The sequence below is a fragment of the Ailuropoda melanoleuca genome, chromosome 9, assembly GCF_002007445.2.
Source record: "Ailuropoda melanoleuca isolate Jingjing chromosome 9, ASM200744v2, whole genome shotgun sequence".
Classification (NCBI taxonomy): Eukaryota; Metazoa; Chordata; class Mammalia; order Carnivora; family Ursidae; genus Ailuropoda; species Ailuropoda melanoleuca.
In genome coordinates this window covers 67684006-67702700 of record NC_048226.1, presented here as the reverse complement: position 1 = coordinate 67702700, position 18695 = coordinate 67684006, and the positions used below count along the sequence as shown (strand labels likewise).

Below are 18695 nucleotides of genomic sequence, written 5' to 3'. Positions count from 1 at the left end.
AGCAGTGGGGAAGGACAGAGAGAGGAGAGGGAGAGAATCCTGAAGCAGACTCCCCGCTGAGCATTGAGCCAGATATGGGGCTTGATCCCAGGACCCTGAGATCATGACCTGATCTGAAATCGAGTCGGATGCTTAACTGACTGAGCCACCCAGGAGCCCCTTGACTTGCATTATTAACAATATTTTAATCTCATGAAATTTTGTTTCGATGCAATATATATTAAATTCAGAGTCAATTTCTGTCAATCCTTTAATTTTCATTTTAATAACTCCAACAATTAGAAGTTGCAATGGGTAGTGGAAAACTCATTGCCAGTTTTTTTGTTTTGTTTTCATTTTGCTCAAATGTAAAATATTTCACTGGCTCAATTATTAGAGTAGTATTTGGTTTTAGTATGATACACATTTGTCCATATATATCAAAATACCTCCAGATTTTGATTTCATGCCAGAAATATGTGATTACTCTTTAACTGTTAACTAGCATGCTTCCTATTTTAATGGCCAATTATGTAAGAGGCGTACATGCAAAAATATAATACTTTAGTGACAATACTAATAAATATTTTGTATGCTGCCAGTTTTAATAGAAGATAAGACTATTTTAAATTGAAACTGATTTATGGTAACACCAAAGAGCTAAACAATTATTTATATTTGAAATTAGAGCTTTGTAGAGCTTTAATAATTGGGTGGTAATGATTTATGTATTTTATCCATCTACAGTTGTGGAAGAACAGTGTGTACTTTTGGTTTGACCTACAGGCTTATCATCAGCTTTTCTACCAAGAAACACTTCACCCTTTTAAAGTATGCAAACAAGCCCAAGTAAGTAGTAAATAACATTGGTTCAATGTGTAGCTCTAAGTACCCAAAGAAATGAGCAATTTGTGTCCAGCTCCAAACAAGAGAAATCTGGGACTACAGGCAAAAAGGCAGCAGTTAAATTGTTGCCATGGCATTACTTCATTTAAATGTCAGTAGAATATTGTTTTATAAACTGATTTGTGGGTTTCCATTTTATCTGTTTTATTTGGGTTGCTTTATTTTCTCTTTGCTGGCCATTACTTGTTCTGCCAATAAAGGACATCCCCTATTTTTTGTAATGTATGCCTTTTTGGTTTGGTTGTGAGTGATTTAAAAGAAAACCCTGAGAGAGGACTTGTCACGAATCATTGAAGTGATGGGGAGAAGAGGCGTTGACCAGAGCTGTTCTTGAGCTTATTGCAGGAATCAACTGTTGGCCATACGCAGCCTGGTGACCTTCTAGAAGGCAGGAAAGGATGTTGACTGTGTGGTACAGAGTCCATGTCATCATCTGTGCTTCTGTACTACACACCATGTAAGACAGAGACTGAGAGGGGGAGGAAAGAACATCTCAAGACCACCCTGAAGCAAAATAGAGGAGGAAAAACAGAGGATTCTCTGCAAAGGGGGACAGAGAGAGTGGTCTCTTTTGAGGGGGGAGAAGGAGAATAGCATTATGACTCAGGCTGACTTAATTTTTTCAGTCTTTTATTCTTAGGATCTTATGATTTTTTTTCAAAGATTTTATTTATTTATTTGAGAGAGGAAGAGATAGAGCATGAGCAAGGGGGAGAGCAGAAGGAGAGGCAGAAGCAGACTCCTTGCTGAGCAGGGAGCCCAACATGGAGCTCGATCCCAACACCCTGAGATCATGACCTGATCCCAAGACAGACACTTAACTGACTGAGCCACCCCGGGGCCCCAGGATCTTATGATCTTTTATGAAGAGAAGTCTTCAAGCCTAGAAAACCGCTAATCACTTCTATGTCTGTTGACCACGTAAGTGGTTCTTATAGGCTGGAATAACCCCATTCCAGAGAACCTCTCCCCAAATGATGCAGAGATAGTTTTGTCATATCGTGTATTACCTTATACTCTTACCCAGGATCTCAGAGTACTGCTGCTGGATGTTTGTTGTTACGTCCACCACCTGGACTCTGGCATTATAAATCAGCTGACAGAGCTTCGTACTTTTTACTGTGAGAATAAGGGCTTCAGCTGCTACCTAGCCTGGATCTGGCTCAATGTGATCATGAAATCAGAGCTCTAATTTGCCAGTACCACTTTTTGAGACCACACATTGGGCTCTTTTGCTTGTTCATCCTTGACCTGTGGGTCTCTACTTCTCCTCCTCCCCCTCACTTATTGTTCCTGTCTGGAAAAGTACCATCTGTTATTTATTATGTTTTCACTACTGCAAAGCCCACTCCTCCAGACATCTTTGGCTGCTCCATTAGGTGAGTTCTTTTTTGTTGTTGTAGTCACCGTATTTCCATGCACTTGTACAAATGGAAATTCTATTTAAGCTTGGTAGACTTACTAGTTCTTAGTAATATTATTCTATGTGCTGTAGAAGTATTGTGAAACAGGATACAGCCAAGTTTTGGTTATTCTGAGATGGATTGCTCTGTTTGGGGATTGTCAAGGTCTGTAAGCTTTTTATCCTCCTTTAGATGATCTACTAAAATTTTTGTAAAATATAGAAGTATAATTAGCATACGATGTTAAATTCATTTCAGGTGTACAACGTAGTGATTCAACAATTTTGTTCATTACTCAGTGCGCATCATTGTAACTGCAGTCACATCCATCACCAAACTACGTTATTACAATATTACTGACTCTATTCCCTACACTGTACTTTTCATCTCCATGACTTATTTTGTAACTGGAAGTTTGTATCTCTTAATTGCGTTTATCTATTTTATTCATCTCCTTACTCACCTCCCCTCTGACAACCAGCAATTTGTTTTCATATTTAAGAATCTGTTTTCTTGTCATTTGTTCATTTGCTTTGTTTTTTAGATTCCAAATATAAGGATGGACCTAGAGGGTGTTATGCTAAGTGAGATAAGTCATACAGAGAAAGATAAATTATGAATTCACTTATTCTTCCCTAGGTTATCTTTTGGGGAGTCACCACAGGAGGGAGGAGGGGAGCAATGGAGAAAGTTGCTTTCAGGTGAATAGAGGGAAATTGAAGGGGCAAGTCATGTGATTTTTTTTTTTTTTTGGCTTGTTTGGTTTTTATATCTATGGTTTCTTTCTTTCTTTTTTTTTTTTGGTTAATGGAGCAATTATCTAGATTGGTTTAGGTTTTAATTATCCAAGATTTCTGTGCCTCCCGATATAAGAATTGCCTCTAATACCATAATCCTATAGATTTGTTTCACAGTATGAAGTAGCATTCATTTCTTTATAATAGAAATGCCGTGTGGCCTTCTTCAAGAGTATATTTACAATACAAATATTTGGATCAATAACGCCAAAGGCAGAATGTAATCAGCTGGCACCATGTTGAAGTCACTGTGAACTTGATTTTACATTGTTTTTATACATCTGACAAGGTATATGATAGGAGACTGAGAGTTGGTTCCAAGAGACTTACATACTTTTCTGTATGATAGTAAGCGTATTATATACCTTGAAGTTTTATTGCCTCATAAAATATTACAGAAGTATCTGTAGGCAGACTAGATGCCTACAGAATCAGTGAGAATGACTTAGCATGAGCAATTGTCCAAGAGTTTGAACTGTAGTCTTGGGCACATCCTGAAGATTTTACTGCATGGCTTCAAGATAGAATAGTGCAGTTAGAAGCCAACTGAAATGGTCTTGGCAAGGAGAAAAGGAATCACTTACCATAATGCAGAGGTAAAATCTTTGACTCTAGCAAAAATTTGCCAGGGGACCGTCTACCACTACTAAGATTTGAAGCCTAGATTGCTGCCACAGATAGTCCTACTATTTTTTTGATACTACATACTTGCTTTGATGATAGAGCTCTACAATAGACTGAAGCAGATCTGGGTACCACTGTCTTTTATGATGTCTTCCATCTTTGTAGAAATCTTTAAAGCAAAGCGCATTCCAGCAGAAAATATGCATTTAGAATTTACCACTGTCTACAGCATATATATTGAGATTTTTTAAAAAATTTATTTATTCGACAGAGATAGAGACAGACAGTGAGAGAGGGAACACAAACAGGGAGAGTGGGAGAGGAAGAAGCAGGCTCATAGCAGAGGAGCCTGATGTGCGGCTCGATCCCATAAGGCCGGGATCACGCCCTGAGCCGAAGGCAGACGCTTAACCACTGTGCCACCCAGGCGCCCCGAGAATTTTTTTTTGAAATTAGCAAACAAGTATGATCAAAATATTACGCTTGCTTATGCACGTGTACATACACTTATTAGTCACACACACATTTAAGTCGGAAAGAGGAAGAGAGAAAAAACAGTAAAAATTAGAGCCAAGGAGAAAAATTATTTGGAGAATGTAGGAATTAATGAGTGGAGAGGGTAGGTAAGAATGAAATGAGGAATAAGAGGATTTGCTTACTTTTACTACAAAGTGCTATTTAATAAAAAGATATTCTTGCAGCAGTGTGAGATTTTTTGACTTGTTCAATAGGACATGTATCACCTAGATCAAAGTGTATATAACATAGAAGGAAAAAAATCACAGACTTGGAGTTGAAAGAAATGAATTTACATCACATGCTGTTATTATAATGCTAGTTCTTAGCTGGGTAAACTTAGTCAAGTCAGTCAGTTTAATAAGCCTCAGTTTCATGTCCTGTAAAATCTGGGTGGTAATAATGCTTTACATTTTATTTCCTTCTACTGTTTTTGAAGTTACATATTCCATTTCTGTTTTCACCCTTGCAGTTTTAACATACATACCAAATTTAACAAAGTCTCCAAGTAATCATTATCTTTATCCTTTCAAATAATTTAAGGATCTTAGAACACTTTAATTCCACCACACCTTGCCCATTTTACATATCATTTTTGTATGGCATTAAATTTTTTTTTATATACCTACCAAGTAGTTATCATCACTTTTGTTTTGATACCATTGATGCTTGTGTATTATTCATACACAGATTTCATGCTTACCATTGCTTTTTGCATCATACTCCTTCCTTTGGGTTTCATTTCTGAAGAAGATCTTTTGGTAGGTTTTTCATTAGGATTTGCCTGGTAAAAAAATCAGGTTTTATTTGTCTAAAAATGTCTATTTAAGTTCTCTCAGTAGTCATGTGACTGAATATAGAATTCTAGTTTGACAATTTTCTCTCAGCACTTTGAAGATATTATTCTACTGTCTTAGGGTTTCTATTGCTCTTTTTGAAGAGTCTCCTCTTGCCCCTTCGCTTTTTCTCATCATTTGATTTTTAATCTTTTAGACTTCAGTGTTCCATATTGCACATCAGTGTGTTTACCATAATTATCTTTCTTGGGTCTAAGTTGCTTCTAGAATCGGAGGAATCATGTCTTTCATCAATTCTGGAAAATCCTCAGCCATTATTTCTTTCAGTTTTTCTACTTCTCTTTTCTATGTTCTCTCATTCAGGATTCCCTGTCTGGTCAATGCTGTCAATCTGTATCTCTCTTAATCTCTCTTTCAAGTTTCTCGGTCTTTTTTTTTTTTTTTTAATTTATTTGGAGAGAGAGAGCACAAGTGGGGTGAGGGGCAGAGGAAGCAGCAGGCTCCCCACTGAGCAGGGAGCCCAATTTGGGGCTTGATCCCAGGACTCCGGGATCATGACCTGAGCTGAAGGCAGACACTTAACCAACTGAGCCACCCAGGGACCCCTTTGTCTGTCTTTTAATATCTGTGTTGCATGTGGTAAATTGAATTAGATCTATTTCCTTTTGTCTGTTTTCCAGTTCATATGTTATTTCTTCAGCAGATTTCAATCTGCTATTTAACCCATCCATTGAGTTACGTTATTTTAAGAATTATTTCTTTTTATTATTAGATATTCTACTTGTGTTTTTCAAGTCTTCCTGATGTTTTTGTCTCATTTTTTCTTCATGTTTTTTATTTCTTCTTTTATGTCTTCAAGCATTTTAAACATATAGTATAGTCTGTAGCTATGTTAGTTATCTGTTCCTGCATGACAGTATTCCCATAAGTTTGTGGCTTAAAATGACACACATTTATTATCTCACAGTTTGTATAGATAAGGAGTCTGGGCACAACTTTGCTGGGTCCTCTGCAAGGCTGTAAATCAAAATGTTGGCCAGGGCTGTTTCTCATCTGGAGCCCCACCAGGGAAGGGTCTGCTTCATGGCTGTCAGCAGCATCTGGGTCCTTGCAGCCACTGGAGTGAGAACTCAGTTTCTCACTGGCTGTCAGCTAGACGCTACCCCAGGTCTGCGCCATATAGTGTGACCCCCTCCATGGTGGCAGCTCACAACATGGCAGCTTGCTTCTACAAAACCAGCGAGGGAGGGAGTCTCTTAGCAAGACAGGCACTACCATTGTGTGTAACATAATCACATGTACGTAATCACGTATATCTCATCACCGTTACTGTATTCTGTTGGTCAGAAGCAAGCCATGCACTATAGATGCCCACACAAGGGGAGAGAATTACAAAAGGTCACAAACACTAGGAGATGCTGAGAGTCTGACTGCTATAGCATCCAATAATTCTATGATTTGTAGTTTTTGAAAGAACTAATTTTGCTATTTATTATTTTTGCCAACATGTTGGATTCCTTCATGTATGTACTGTAAGTTTGAATTATGAGCACTTCAGTGAGGTTTTTACCTATGGTATTTATGTAAGGCACATTTTTAATGTGATTTCTCATCTTGGAGTTTCCTTATTTGCCAGCTGTAATCTTGAAAAGCCACCCCACAGGATGGTAAATTCAGAATAATGAATCCTCAGGAGATACTCTTTTTTTTCTTGCATGGAGTCTAGGCCAGGGCAAGCAAGCTTCTGTTTTGTTTCCTAGGTTTGGTCAAAGTAGCTATAGGCAGTAACAGAGATAGAGACCGAGATAGGGATAGAGATACACATGCATACATTTTTTTTTTCCATTCTGCATTTCATGTTGTGTATGTCCCTTCAAGGATCTTGGTGTATGTTTTTCCACCTAGTGAGGTTCCAAGGCCTTATTTCCTGTACCCAGGAGCTCTTATAACCCACACTCTTGGTTTGCCCCATGGTAATCCCATTGTCAGTTCATGCTTATCACCCTGATTTTTAGTATATTCCTTAACTTTGGCCTCTGATGGTTTTCCTTATACTCTCAGCCATATGCTTAAAAGAATATTTTATACTTTATCCAATATTTCTAGTTATTTTATAGGGAAAGGATTTTGGTAATCTAGTCTGTCAGCATACCAGAAAAGGAAACAGTCATATATTTTTTAATTTAATACCTGCAGTAAACATACAAGGTATTTTTATTCTGGTTTTTTTTTTATAGATAAAAAAATACATCCTGAAAGGTTAACCTTGCCCGAGTTCAATAGCTAGGAACAAAATTAAGCTCAAACTTGAGATACAGAACCTATTTCAATGCTGCACTTTGCCTCCTTTGCCCTATAAAAGTCTTCCTGTCTACTTCATGGGACATCTGTAAGGATTGCCTAAGATAATGTAGATGGGAATATTTTGTAAAACAGACATACCTGGCGATATCATAGGTTTGGTGCAGACTACAGCAATAAAGCAAATATCACAATAAAGTGCGTTGAATGAGGGGCACCTGGGTGGCTTAGTTGGTTAAGTGGCTGACTCTTGATTTCAGCTCAGTTCATGATCTCAAGGTTGTGAGATCAAGCCCTGAGTTGGGGCTCAGGGAGAGAGACAGGGATGGCTGGGTGGTGGAGCAGTCTGAACATACACATTTATTGATTAAGTTCAGCATCTTCTATGGACAAGGCCTGTGTCATCCCGAAATAATTACAATAACATCAAAGGTCACTGATCACAGGTCACCATAACAAATATAATAATAATGCAAACATTTGAAATATTGTGAGAATTACCAAAATGTGACACAGAGGCCACAAAGTGAGCAAATGCTGTTGGAAAAATGGTGCCAGTAGACTTCCTCCATGCAAGGTTGCCACAAACCTGCAGTTTGTAAAAAAAAATGCAGTATCTGCGAAGCGCAGCAAAGACAAGTGCAATAAAATATGTTTTGCCTATATACTGTAGAGCACTCTACAGAATAAATATTATTATCATTATTAGAGTCAATACTTAAGGTTCTCTCAATTACCTAGATAATGGGGAAGGAAAAGAGGAATGTGAAGATATGGAAGCAAATAGGATGGAAGAACAGTAACTTCTAAATTCATAGCTATTCATTCAATCAATACTAGAACTTACTGAGTTTCAAAATACAGCTTAAGTCAAAATATACTTCATAGAATCACAACCCTTAAAGAATATCTTTTACAATATTGCTACTTATTAATTAACACTCACTGAGAGCTGCTCTGTGCCAAGCAATGTTCTATGAATATGGAGATGATTGGGACAAAGTTCTTGGCTTAAAGAGCTCACTTTCTAGTGGGGGAGAGAAATAATTACTGAAGTGCTTCAATTATATTTAAAATAAAACCAAATTAATAGCATCTTAACTGGAGATTAAGTTCTTAACTGGAAATTAGTGCTTTCTTCACCAGCAGGTAACACAGTTGGTTATAGTTTTTTTTCTCTTTTTTAAAATTGTTGAGGTATAATTTACGTATAGTGTTCTATTGGTTTCAGGTGTACAACATAGTGATTTGACAAATCTATACATTACTCAGTCCTCACCATGATAAGTTTAGTCACCATACGAAGTTATTACGATAGTATTGACTATATTCTCTGTGTTGTACTTTCCATCTCTGTGAGTTATTTAATTTATAACTGGAAGTTTGTAGCTCTTAACCTTTTTTTTTTTTTTAACCTATTTCACCCATCCCTTTCACCCACCTCCCCTCTGGCAACCACCAGTTTGTTCTCTGTATTTAAGAGTCTGTTTGTTTGTTTATTGTTTGTTTGATCATTTGTTTTTTAGATTCCAAATGAGTGAAATCATATGGGAGTTGTCTTTCTCTGTCTGACTTATTTTACTTAGCATAGTACCCTCTTGTTCCATCCATGCTGTTGCGAGAGCAAGCTCTCATTCTTTTTGTGGCTGAGTAATACTCTGTTACACACACACGCACACACACACCCCACATCTTCTTTATCCATTCATATATCAATGGACATTTAGGTTGCTTCCGTATCCTGGCTATTGTAAATAATGCTGCAGTAAACGTGGGGGTGCATATATCTTTTTGAATTAGTGTTTTTGGTTATTGTTTTTTGAAAAATAATCATCAGCTTCTTTTCAAATACCTATAGGAGGAAGAGAACGGTTTCCTTTTTTTCTCACTTTTGAGCCAAAAACTTTCATCCTTTGGCCTTATTCTCACCCTGTGAAGCAATAAAAAATAAATCTCTCTTTTGGGTGACAACACTGCAAACAAAAAAAATGATAATGTCATGTTTTATTCAGATCAACAACTTTAGACTAAATCTCAAATCTTTTCAGTATCTTTTACCATACTAGATGAAATCTTGACATTTGGAAGTCTTTCTCAGTCTGACATCGCCACTCAGTAATTTGATAGCTTGGAAATATTCTGGCCTAATGCTTTAGTGAGAGACTCTGTTGCTTCTATGTGTGTACCTTCCTACAAAGAAATCACTTGATGCAAATCCCATAGCAAATAGATCAGTCTAAGTGACTATTCCTATCTACCCAGAGTCTGTAGTACCGTCACTGGCTTACTCTTGGGTTTGAAAAATTTCACAAAAGAGAAAGAAAACACAAAAGCTGAGTCAATAAATGTCATCAGACCTATATTATGCATTGGCATTTTTAGGGAAGCCATAAGTTAGGATGTGATAGTAATGCAGAATTCATCAGTATATTCATTCAGCAATTCTTTATTGCTATCCTTCTCATTCTCTCCGAGGCCAAATCATTTTAGTTTCCCATGAGATGATCTTAGACACAGTGTGGAACCAAATGAGGTTCACGCCAGGCTGGGCAGCATAATCCCACCTGAGGGGTCTACAGGTATGTCTGTGTATTTGACTCCTTTACTCCTATTCGTGTCTGTTACTGTAGAAGCAAAAAATCAACATAAGCTGGATAGCTGTTAGATCACCAATTACAAGCACATTTTCCTGAGCCTAAAAACTTTTACTGACATTTCCACAAACATCTATCAAACATCTGGTATATACTAGGCTCTGATCGATGGTGGGAACACTTTGGGGAACACAGCACACACAGGTGTTGCCACTCAAGTGCTATCAAGGTTCAAGAAGGTACTCTTCTTTGCCTACTTTTCCAGAAAACACTAGGAAGATTGAGAAAGAGGAGAGCATGGAGCTCTTTCCCCATAAAATTTGCATTGTCCTAACAATGTTTCTCCATGTAGTTTGAGCTAATTTTAGATAACCAAAACCTTGGGTGTTACCATAAATTCCTTTGAACAAACTTATAGCACAAGAGGGGCAGTGTCGAAATTTTTTTCTGATAATCAGCTTAGTTTTTTCTTTGCTTGCTGTCATCCATTACCTTAATTGTTTAGCTCTTCTCCTTCCTTGGCATTTACAGGACTTAAATACTTCAGGGTGGTCCTGACATTTTCATTAAAGTGCTATGAGCTAAGTGCTCCCTTTCTAGGCTGATGGTGTATTTTCAGGTGCACTAACAGAGCTCATTATTTCTTTATACAGCAGCAGCTTTAAGAATCAAGCTGTGTTTCCTGAAAGATGAATGGGCATGGGTGAGGGGAGAGGTTGGGGTGGTGATTAAATGTGGAAAATCCTGTGCCTCTTCATAGCTTTATGGTAAGTTGCAGTGTCTTTATAATTAGGCTGCTTCTCGAGTGCTGGGCAATTATTATTCAGGCTTTATTACATTATTTGTTTTTGTTACCAGAGAGATGGTGTCCCAAGTAGCAGTCAGGCTTGGAATCCTGAGCATTATGAATCACTGAGCATGGAATCAGCAGGGTTCTCATCTTGCGTCCCTTTTTAATTTTATCGTGCTTGCTAGTGAATTCAGGAAGGACACGTATAGCAGCCAGCTTGCCGGCCTACAGTTATTCATTCATTTCTCCTATTCCTGATGTTTACACCAGCTATTTATAGTCAGTCTTCAGATTTTGAATATTATAGGATTATGAACCAAAAAAGATCTCCAAAGATCCTCTTTTAATCCTCTTATTTCCAAAAAACTCAGCATAAGAAGTTCTGTAAACAATACTTAGCATTATACCTGACATTTATTTATTTGATGTTTACTATCTATTGGGTTCTGTGGTGGTCACTTTAAATGGGTAATTTTATTTAATTCTTCACAATCCTAAAAGACAGATATTGGTATTATCCCCGTTTTACAGATTAGGAAACCGACATTTAGAGAAACTGAATTCTTTCTTAAGGCCATCCATTCAACAATTAGTGAGCTTGGAATTAGACCCCAATATGTGGACTCCAGACTCTAAACTTCTAAAGTCATTGCTTTCTTATTGTTTCTAGAAAAAGGAGTATCTGTTTATCACCTTGTTTAATCTTTCATTGTAGTATCTTAAAATATCTTTAAGACACCAAATACCAAAATACCAAATTTCACCCTTAACATTTTCCCCCACTGGACTGTAAGCCCCAAGAAGACTGCTTTGTTAACCTTGTGTGTTCAAAACTGGAGCTGGCATATAAAAGATGCCCTAATAATACTTATTGAATCACTGAATGAACTCACTGGCATATTTATATCTTTAGCAACATATTATAAACCTATTTATAGATAATCCTTGATTATTTATACATGACTGCCAGCCTGGTGTTTTTATTTAAAAACATTAAAAAAATAGTTTAGGGGCACCTGGGTAGCGCAGTCGTTAAGCATCTGCCTTCGGCTCAGGGCGTGATCCCGGCGTTCGGGGATCGAGTCCCACATCGGGCTCCTCCGCTGGGAGCCTGCTTCTTCCTCTCCCACTCCCCTGCTGTGTACCCTCTCTCGCTGGCTGTCTCTCTGTCACATAAATAAAATAAAATCTTAAAAAAAAAATAGTTTAAGGAGCCTACGTATACCATCACCCAGCTTCAACCGTGATCAACATTCTTTCTAGGCATGCTGGGTGTATAGTCCAAAAGAGCTCTTAGGATGCGTGGGTGGCTCAGTCAGTTAAGCATACGACTCTTGGTTTTGGCTCAGGTCATGATCTCGTGGTCAGTCGTGGGATCAAGCCCCACCTCGGGCTCCATGCTCAGTGCAGGGTCTGCTTCAGGTTCTTTCTCCCTCTCTTCCCCTCCTCACTCATGCTCTCTCTCTCTCTCAAATAAATTAATAAAATCTTTAAAAAAAAAAAAGAGCTCTTAAGAAATTTTACTGGAGCACCAGTGAAGTCTCCCTGTCCCTTTTCACCTTACTCAAGGAACTTAAAAATAAGGTTGCTTCCTGAAACTGAAACTATAAAATCATTGTGTAAAACAATGTGTAAATAAAACAGAGCAGGCGTCTAGAGGATGGTTTCACAGCCTGCAAGACTAAAAATGAAGGTACCGGTCCATTTAAGGAAAGTATGTTCCTGTCAAGAAGAAGCATTAGTCAGCAGCGCATCCAGAAAGGAAGTGTTGCAGAGGATGACCTTGACCTTGCACTTGATGGCACTATGCTGAGCAGTCTACTGCTATGAGCACCTGAGTAGCCTAATAGATCCCACGGAGAGAACATTCATGGGGTCATAGTTAATTTCCCTGATTTGATTGTAAGCAACCTCTACATTTAACCTTGCTTTCTAAGGTGATGGGCTGGCCAACATAAACATCCAACCTGTTTGACGGTTGGTTTTCTCATTGTAAAGTAATCCCTCAATGATCTGGTTTCATGATCAGTTTCTCTTGCTTGGTTAGTGTGGATTAGCTTCCTTGTGAGACAGGTTTTTGTTTGTTTTAGTTTTAGTTTTTTTTTTTTTTAAGCCAAAAATGTTAATATAGTCATGCTTTTTTCATTGAATTATTCTTTGTTCACTGACTTTCAAGAAATTATTTTTATTGGAGGTTAAATGATTCTATTAGTTTAAATACATATTTTACTTTTGTCAGTTAAAAGGGTTTTTTTTTTAATGAATCCAAAAATTGCCAAAATAAAATACTTACTTGTTGCTTAGTTTGCCTTGAACTACATAGTAGTAACTCTTATTATTATTTTTTTGGGTATGTAATTGTTTATTTTATTCCATTCTATATTAATCAGTTTTGTTTCAAATACCTGAAGCAAGGGCCCATGTTATTCTCAAGCCTAGTATATTTTGTCCCTTGAGTTTGTGGTTTGCTTTTGGCTTTACTTAACATGTTCTGTTTTCCCTTCTGATTTTTTATTCTGTCCAAAATGATTCACATTTGTTTCATTCTTTTATCCTACTGGCATTTTTTTTAGGCTCTCTTTTGCACTGAGTTCTTCTTACTAGAGTCGGAATAATTGCCAGAAATCCTGTTTGATTGTCATCACATTATCTTTTTTTGTGCAACTCCATTTCGTGTTGATCTCTGCAGTAGTTTGCCTCTCAATATCAGGATGTTGCAATCTCTAGGAATCTCGAAGGTTCCTAATTGAAAAACCCCGAGGTCCTTCCCATGAAAACCCATTTGTGGAAAGCTCCATCTGCAATTTATTCCCTCTCGGCGTAGCTCCTCAGTAATGTTTTTGAGCTCCTAGTGGGATAGGAGAGGTCATTAAAAATCATCATTTTTTCCTCTTTTTGCAGAAAAAACAACACTGGATTGCCTGAACTTGCTCATTATTTTCTTTCTCTGCCTCGTATGAACTCAGATAATGATGTTCTATGCCCGGTAGAGCTATGAATGGTTATGAAAACAAACCTCACTTTTTGCTGAAGTAAATATTTCATGATTTCTCAAAGTGTCCCGTATCAGGGCATTTATGTTCCTTTTATAAACCCCTCTAGGGACCCTTTGCCTCTAGCTCTTTGGAACACAGTTTCATCTTATTGTTTCATATAAATTCCAAGGATAGAATTATTGAGCCCAGTTGAGAAGATCCTACATTGTTTGCTGTTTGCCTTTAAGCACAGCGATATGTTTTGTTGTTGTTGATGTAGCACGGCGGACCTCTGTTCTGTGTTTGAGGTCATCCGTGAAGCCATTTGGGGCTTTTTGGGACCAGACACTGTATCAAGATGCACTAGTATCTGTTTTACCTCTCATGATGCTTCGCATTTATTCCTTGTAGCTGCTCCTGATATCCTCTCAGAAGGACAAGTTAACAAGCTTTTCCCCACCAGACTCTCCAGACTGAAGTGAAATTGAATGTCGAAACTCACACTTTGCCCTTTTCTAAATAAGGACTATTCAGAATGTAAAGTTTCAAAGAACATCTTGTTTGCTCTCTTCTTGTAGTTCAACTTTGCTCTAGTTTGACTACTTAAAAAGAACTTTATCATATCCATATCTTTAAAAATTGGGTGTCAGTTAAACACTATTTAAGTAAATTGTTAGAAATTGGCATATTCTGGTGTGAATTGGTATTTTCTGATGTATGACTTTGCCTCCAGTGAATATTTGAATTAATTGGTGTCATTTGCCTTTTTTTTTTCTGACTTTATTTCTCTTTCTTTTTTTAAAAAAGATTTTTAAAATTTATTTTAGAGAGAAAGAGAATGGAGGGGATGGGCGGAGGGGGAGGGAGAGGGACAAGCAGACTCCTCTGCTGAGCAGAGCCCAACTTGGGGCTTGATCCCACCACCCTGAAATCACAGCCTGAGCTGAAATCAAGAGTCACAAGCTCAACTGACTGTGCCACCAAGGCGCCCCTATTTCTCTTTCTTTAGCAATCTTGATAGGAAAAAAGAAGTGTATTTGCCTTACAATCAGTGGCATGATGATAAATATTTAACAACCAACTCTCCAGGGGGGAAGGCAGCCCTGATTTGTAGATTTACATTTCTCTGGATGTAAACACTCTCACCATGGATGGTTTCAAGCTGCCAACGTGACATCACTGAATGCAGAGTTAGGAAGGGGTGTATAGTAGAACATGCACTAGTATTTGGATCGTTCAGATACAGTAGAGGTAAGTAACCTCAAGAGCATGGATGATAGTAAAAAGAGTAAAATCATTAAGACGTGATGAATTTGGGGTATTCGTTATTTTTGTTTTCAGTATAATTTCATTGTAGGTTTATGTAATTTAGTTTTTTAATAATAACTGCATTTACATTCCTGCTCACATAATCCCTGAAAATCCATGAATTGTTGAGCTGGTATGAGGTGGTTCCAGTGTACCATTGCTTAAGGCAGAGGAAAAGCGATGACAAGAGAACTTTCACTCTGATTCTTTCCCCTTTCAAGTTTCTCTAATGGTACAGCTGCAGACAAGTGACCCTCCACCTTTATTTTTCTCCCATCCTTTAGAGACTGCTTATGAACCCCTTGCTTATACCTACCAGAGAAGGCATGCATCACCTTTGCTCCAGAATCTCCAGGTCCTGCACAGTTTGTTTATTATGAGCTGAAAGAAGGAGCTTACTGGAAACAAAACAAAACAAAAACCAACTTTGTATATTTCATTAGCCAAAAACTCTTTTCTTCTTTTGTCTTTAGGAGTTTGCAATAGTGTCATGGGTTTTATGGGATATATCTTCTTCCCAGGGAGCCAGCTAGGTCTTTGTTGATACCACCCTGTCAGTCCATCTGGCAGAACCCTCATGCTCCCTCCCAGTAAGTAGAAGGCAATAGCAGCAGACAGTTTTATATTTCCTGTGCTCTCGTGGGCATCTTGCACACTTACTAGAAGAATGTGAAAGAGACACATCTTCCTGCAGCCTTAGTAGTAACGCGATTAGAATCCCTTCTTTCACCACTGTAGTGGGGTGAGGAGTCTTAAGAAAAACATGGACTTGGGGCGCCTGGGTGGCACAGCGGTTGGGCGTCTGCCTTCGGCTCAGGGCGTGATCCCGGCGTTGTGGGATCGAGCCCCGCGTTGGGCTCCTCTGCTATGAACCTGCTTCTTCCTCTCCCACTCCCCCTGCTTGTGTTCCCTCTCTCGCTGGCTGTTTCTGTCTCTGTCGAATAAATAATAAAATCTTTAAAAAAAGAAAAGAAAAGAAAAGAAAAACATGGACTTGCCAATAGCACCAAATGCTGAGGCATAAACATTTTCTCCTAATATCTAGCATACTTTAATAAGTTACATTGAAAATCCACTTTTTAAATGTCCCCAATTTTAGTTAACCTATTGATAGGCTCTGCTTGATGTCCTATACTTTAGCATTAAGACCTTACAGCCTTAGAGGTCCTGGCACATCTTGTCCCTGTTGTACTGAGGGACTCCCTTTAAGTCGTACAGTTCTTTTTTTTTTTTTTTTTAAAGATTTTATTTATTTATTCTACAGAGAGACAGCCAGCGAGAGAGGGAACACAAGCAGGGGGAGTGGGAAAGGAAGAAGCAGGCTCATAGCGGAGGAGCCTGATGTGGGGCTCGATCCCACGACGCCGGGATCACGCCCTGAGCTGAAGGCAGACGCTTAACCGCTGTGCCACCCAGGCGCCCCTAAGTCGTACAGTTCTGAAGTTGAAGCTTTACATGTTTATTTGTTTGTTTTTCCTTACTTCCAGTCCTGGCCTGCTGGTGATAGCAGGACACCATGCAATCGGTGTTCCCAGGCGATCACAGAAAGATACATACACATGATCATTAAAATAAATACATCAAAACCAAGTATGTGAAACTGTTCCATTAACATAACTAACAGCTGAAATGTAACCTAACAAATCAACACATGTGCTACAGTCTTTGGTATTATTCTTGACTTTGCCTTTTAAGGCTACACAGAAATTGTTCTTGTTTTCATTGGAACACAGATGAGTGTCAGGCTGAAGCTCATCAAATGGCCCCTGCTTATGGAAAAGACGCTCCCCAAAGACTGTGCTCACCATTGGCACAGCGAGACAACTTTGCTGGGTGCTTCTACGGCATAATAATTGGAACCTAACTCCGTAGCTGTCATCATTTTGTCTTTGGTACAATAAGAAGGCCAAATAGCACAAGCGGTTGTGGAAATTATTTTATTTTTTGCTTTTGACATTGTTAAAAAAAAAAAGAATAAATTCAGTAAACTCGCAGTTCTCCTTTCTCAGGTATGTTTTCCTAGGCTTTAGGATGCAGTAAGACAGCATCAATATGTTCCAGGGTCTATGAGAAGGAATAAAATGTGGGAAAACTAAGCCTGGAATACACTATGATATATTTGAAAGGAGATTGGGATCCAGTTCCATCCAAGAATGTGTTTATTATGTAAGCTTATCATAATAGTTTTTAAAACAATTTTGAAAACTATCAAGTGGCAAGGCTGAAGTCTTACATGCAGATTTACCATAAGGTTGGAAAAAAATATCGATTGCAATGGCAATGACATTTTGAGCATCTCCTGTGTAATGCGATACACCCGTCGTGTATAGGATACTGGCTCTAATTAATGAAGCATCAGAGCTTCCTTGAAGAAGCAAGGATAGAAACATTTTTATGGTTTTTTTTTCTTGTAATGGCAACAAACTAACATGTATTATAAGTAATTTAGATGAAACAGTGTTCATCATTTTGCCATCCTTTAGAAAGCAAAACAAAATGGTTGTCAAAATGTTGTTTCTTTCCTCTCTTTTGTCTTCACTTCCCCCAGTTTGTTTCTCCATTCCACTATCCAGTTCAGTTCTTCTTCCTCGTGTCTCCATGGTATCCATCCTACACTTTTTTTCTCTTGATGATCTTGTTAGCTATCCTATGGTCATGGGAGTTTAGTCAAACAAGAAAGTTCATTCCCAGAATTTCAAGACTGTAAGAGATTTTTTTAAGGGGAGGCATTGCTTCCCCGCCCCCCCCCATCTGATACAGAGGCCAAGAAAGTGAGTCACAGGCACAGGTGTAGAGCGGCCCAGGCAAGCCGCCCATTGTGCATTTCCTGATTACATAACCTTTGAGTGTCTCCAGGAGAGATGGGGTTGAGAGCTGTGCTGTGTGCAGTGCCAGGCAGTCTGATCACAGACAGGCAGTGCTTGTGTCCCTTCTCAAAAACTTTCCTGTTGGGTTGTTAAAGCATCATAGGTTAGTGTTTAAATTGGAATCCTGTCTGCCACAGCTGTGCGTGAGTGAATCTCTGCTTTAATGTGAATCAGAGTAGCTGACCGGGGTATGAAGGGAGCATTTTCTTCTCCAACATTAGCTACATTGTTATTTACTCAGTGGTTAGAAAGGAAGAACTGGGTGGCCAATAAAAAAGCAAATGACCCAGGACACTTAAGCAATGTTTGTAAACCACAATTAGACTATATTATTTAGCTATTGCATAGCATAATCTTTATATTCTTTCTTCTAGTAAGTTCACATCAACTTAAAAATAATCTTCATCACCTTTATACAGATTTTAAAGGTGTTCTTTAGCCTTTAATTTTGTTTCATATATATGATTACATCCCTTATATTTGTTATATATAGTCGGTTATCATTCCACTTACACATTGTCCCTGGATTATTAGAAGCACATACTAGAAAGGCATGGTCAGGTTTTAATGGCATAATTCAGTTGAATGTACTATAATTTTAGAGTGGCCCAATAAAAAATTGACAATCAAATCCATTTTTTTCCTTCTTATCCCCTTGCCTACTTTTGTCCCTGCCACTCTGGGAGCAGAGAGACCAGAGACTGAGCCTCAAAAGAAGACAATAAATGTGCATAATGTGATCTTGGGACACTCTGGAAAGGATGATCTTTCAAGCCCCCTTCTAATGTTTCTGGTTCTGTAATTTTATAACACTGATAAAGAATCAGAGAGGTGGGGG

At 38.3% G+C, this 18695-nt stretch overlaps 1 protein-coding gene across 1 annotated transcript in view; it reads left to right on the top strand.

Annotated features, from left to right (window-relative positions):
• RGS22 (regulator of G protein signaling 22) overlaps positions 1–18695 on the top strand; it is a 136356-nt gene that overhangs the window by 74337 nt on the left and 43324 nt on the right. The window contains exon 13 of the mRNA XM_034668513.1: positions 727–828. Within this exon, the coding sequence (XP_034524404.1) occupies positions 727–828 (102 nt within the window). The remainder of the gene's footprint in view (positions 1–726; positions 829–18695) is intronic.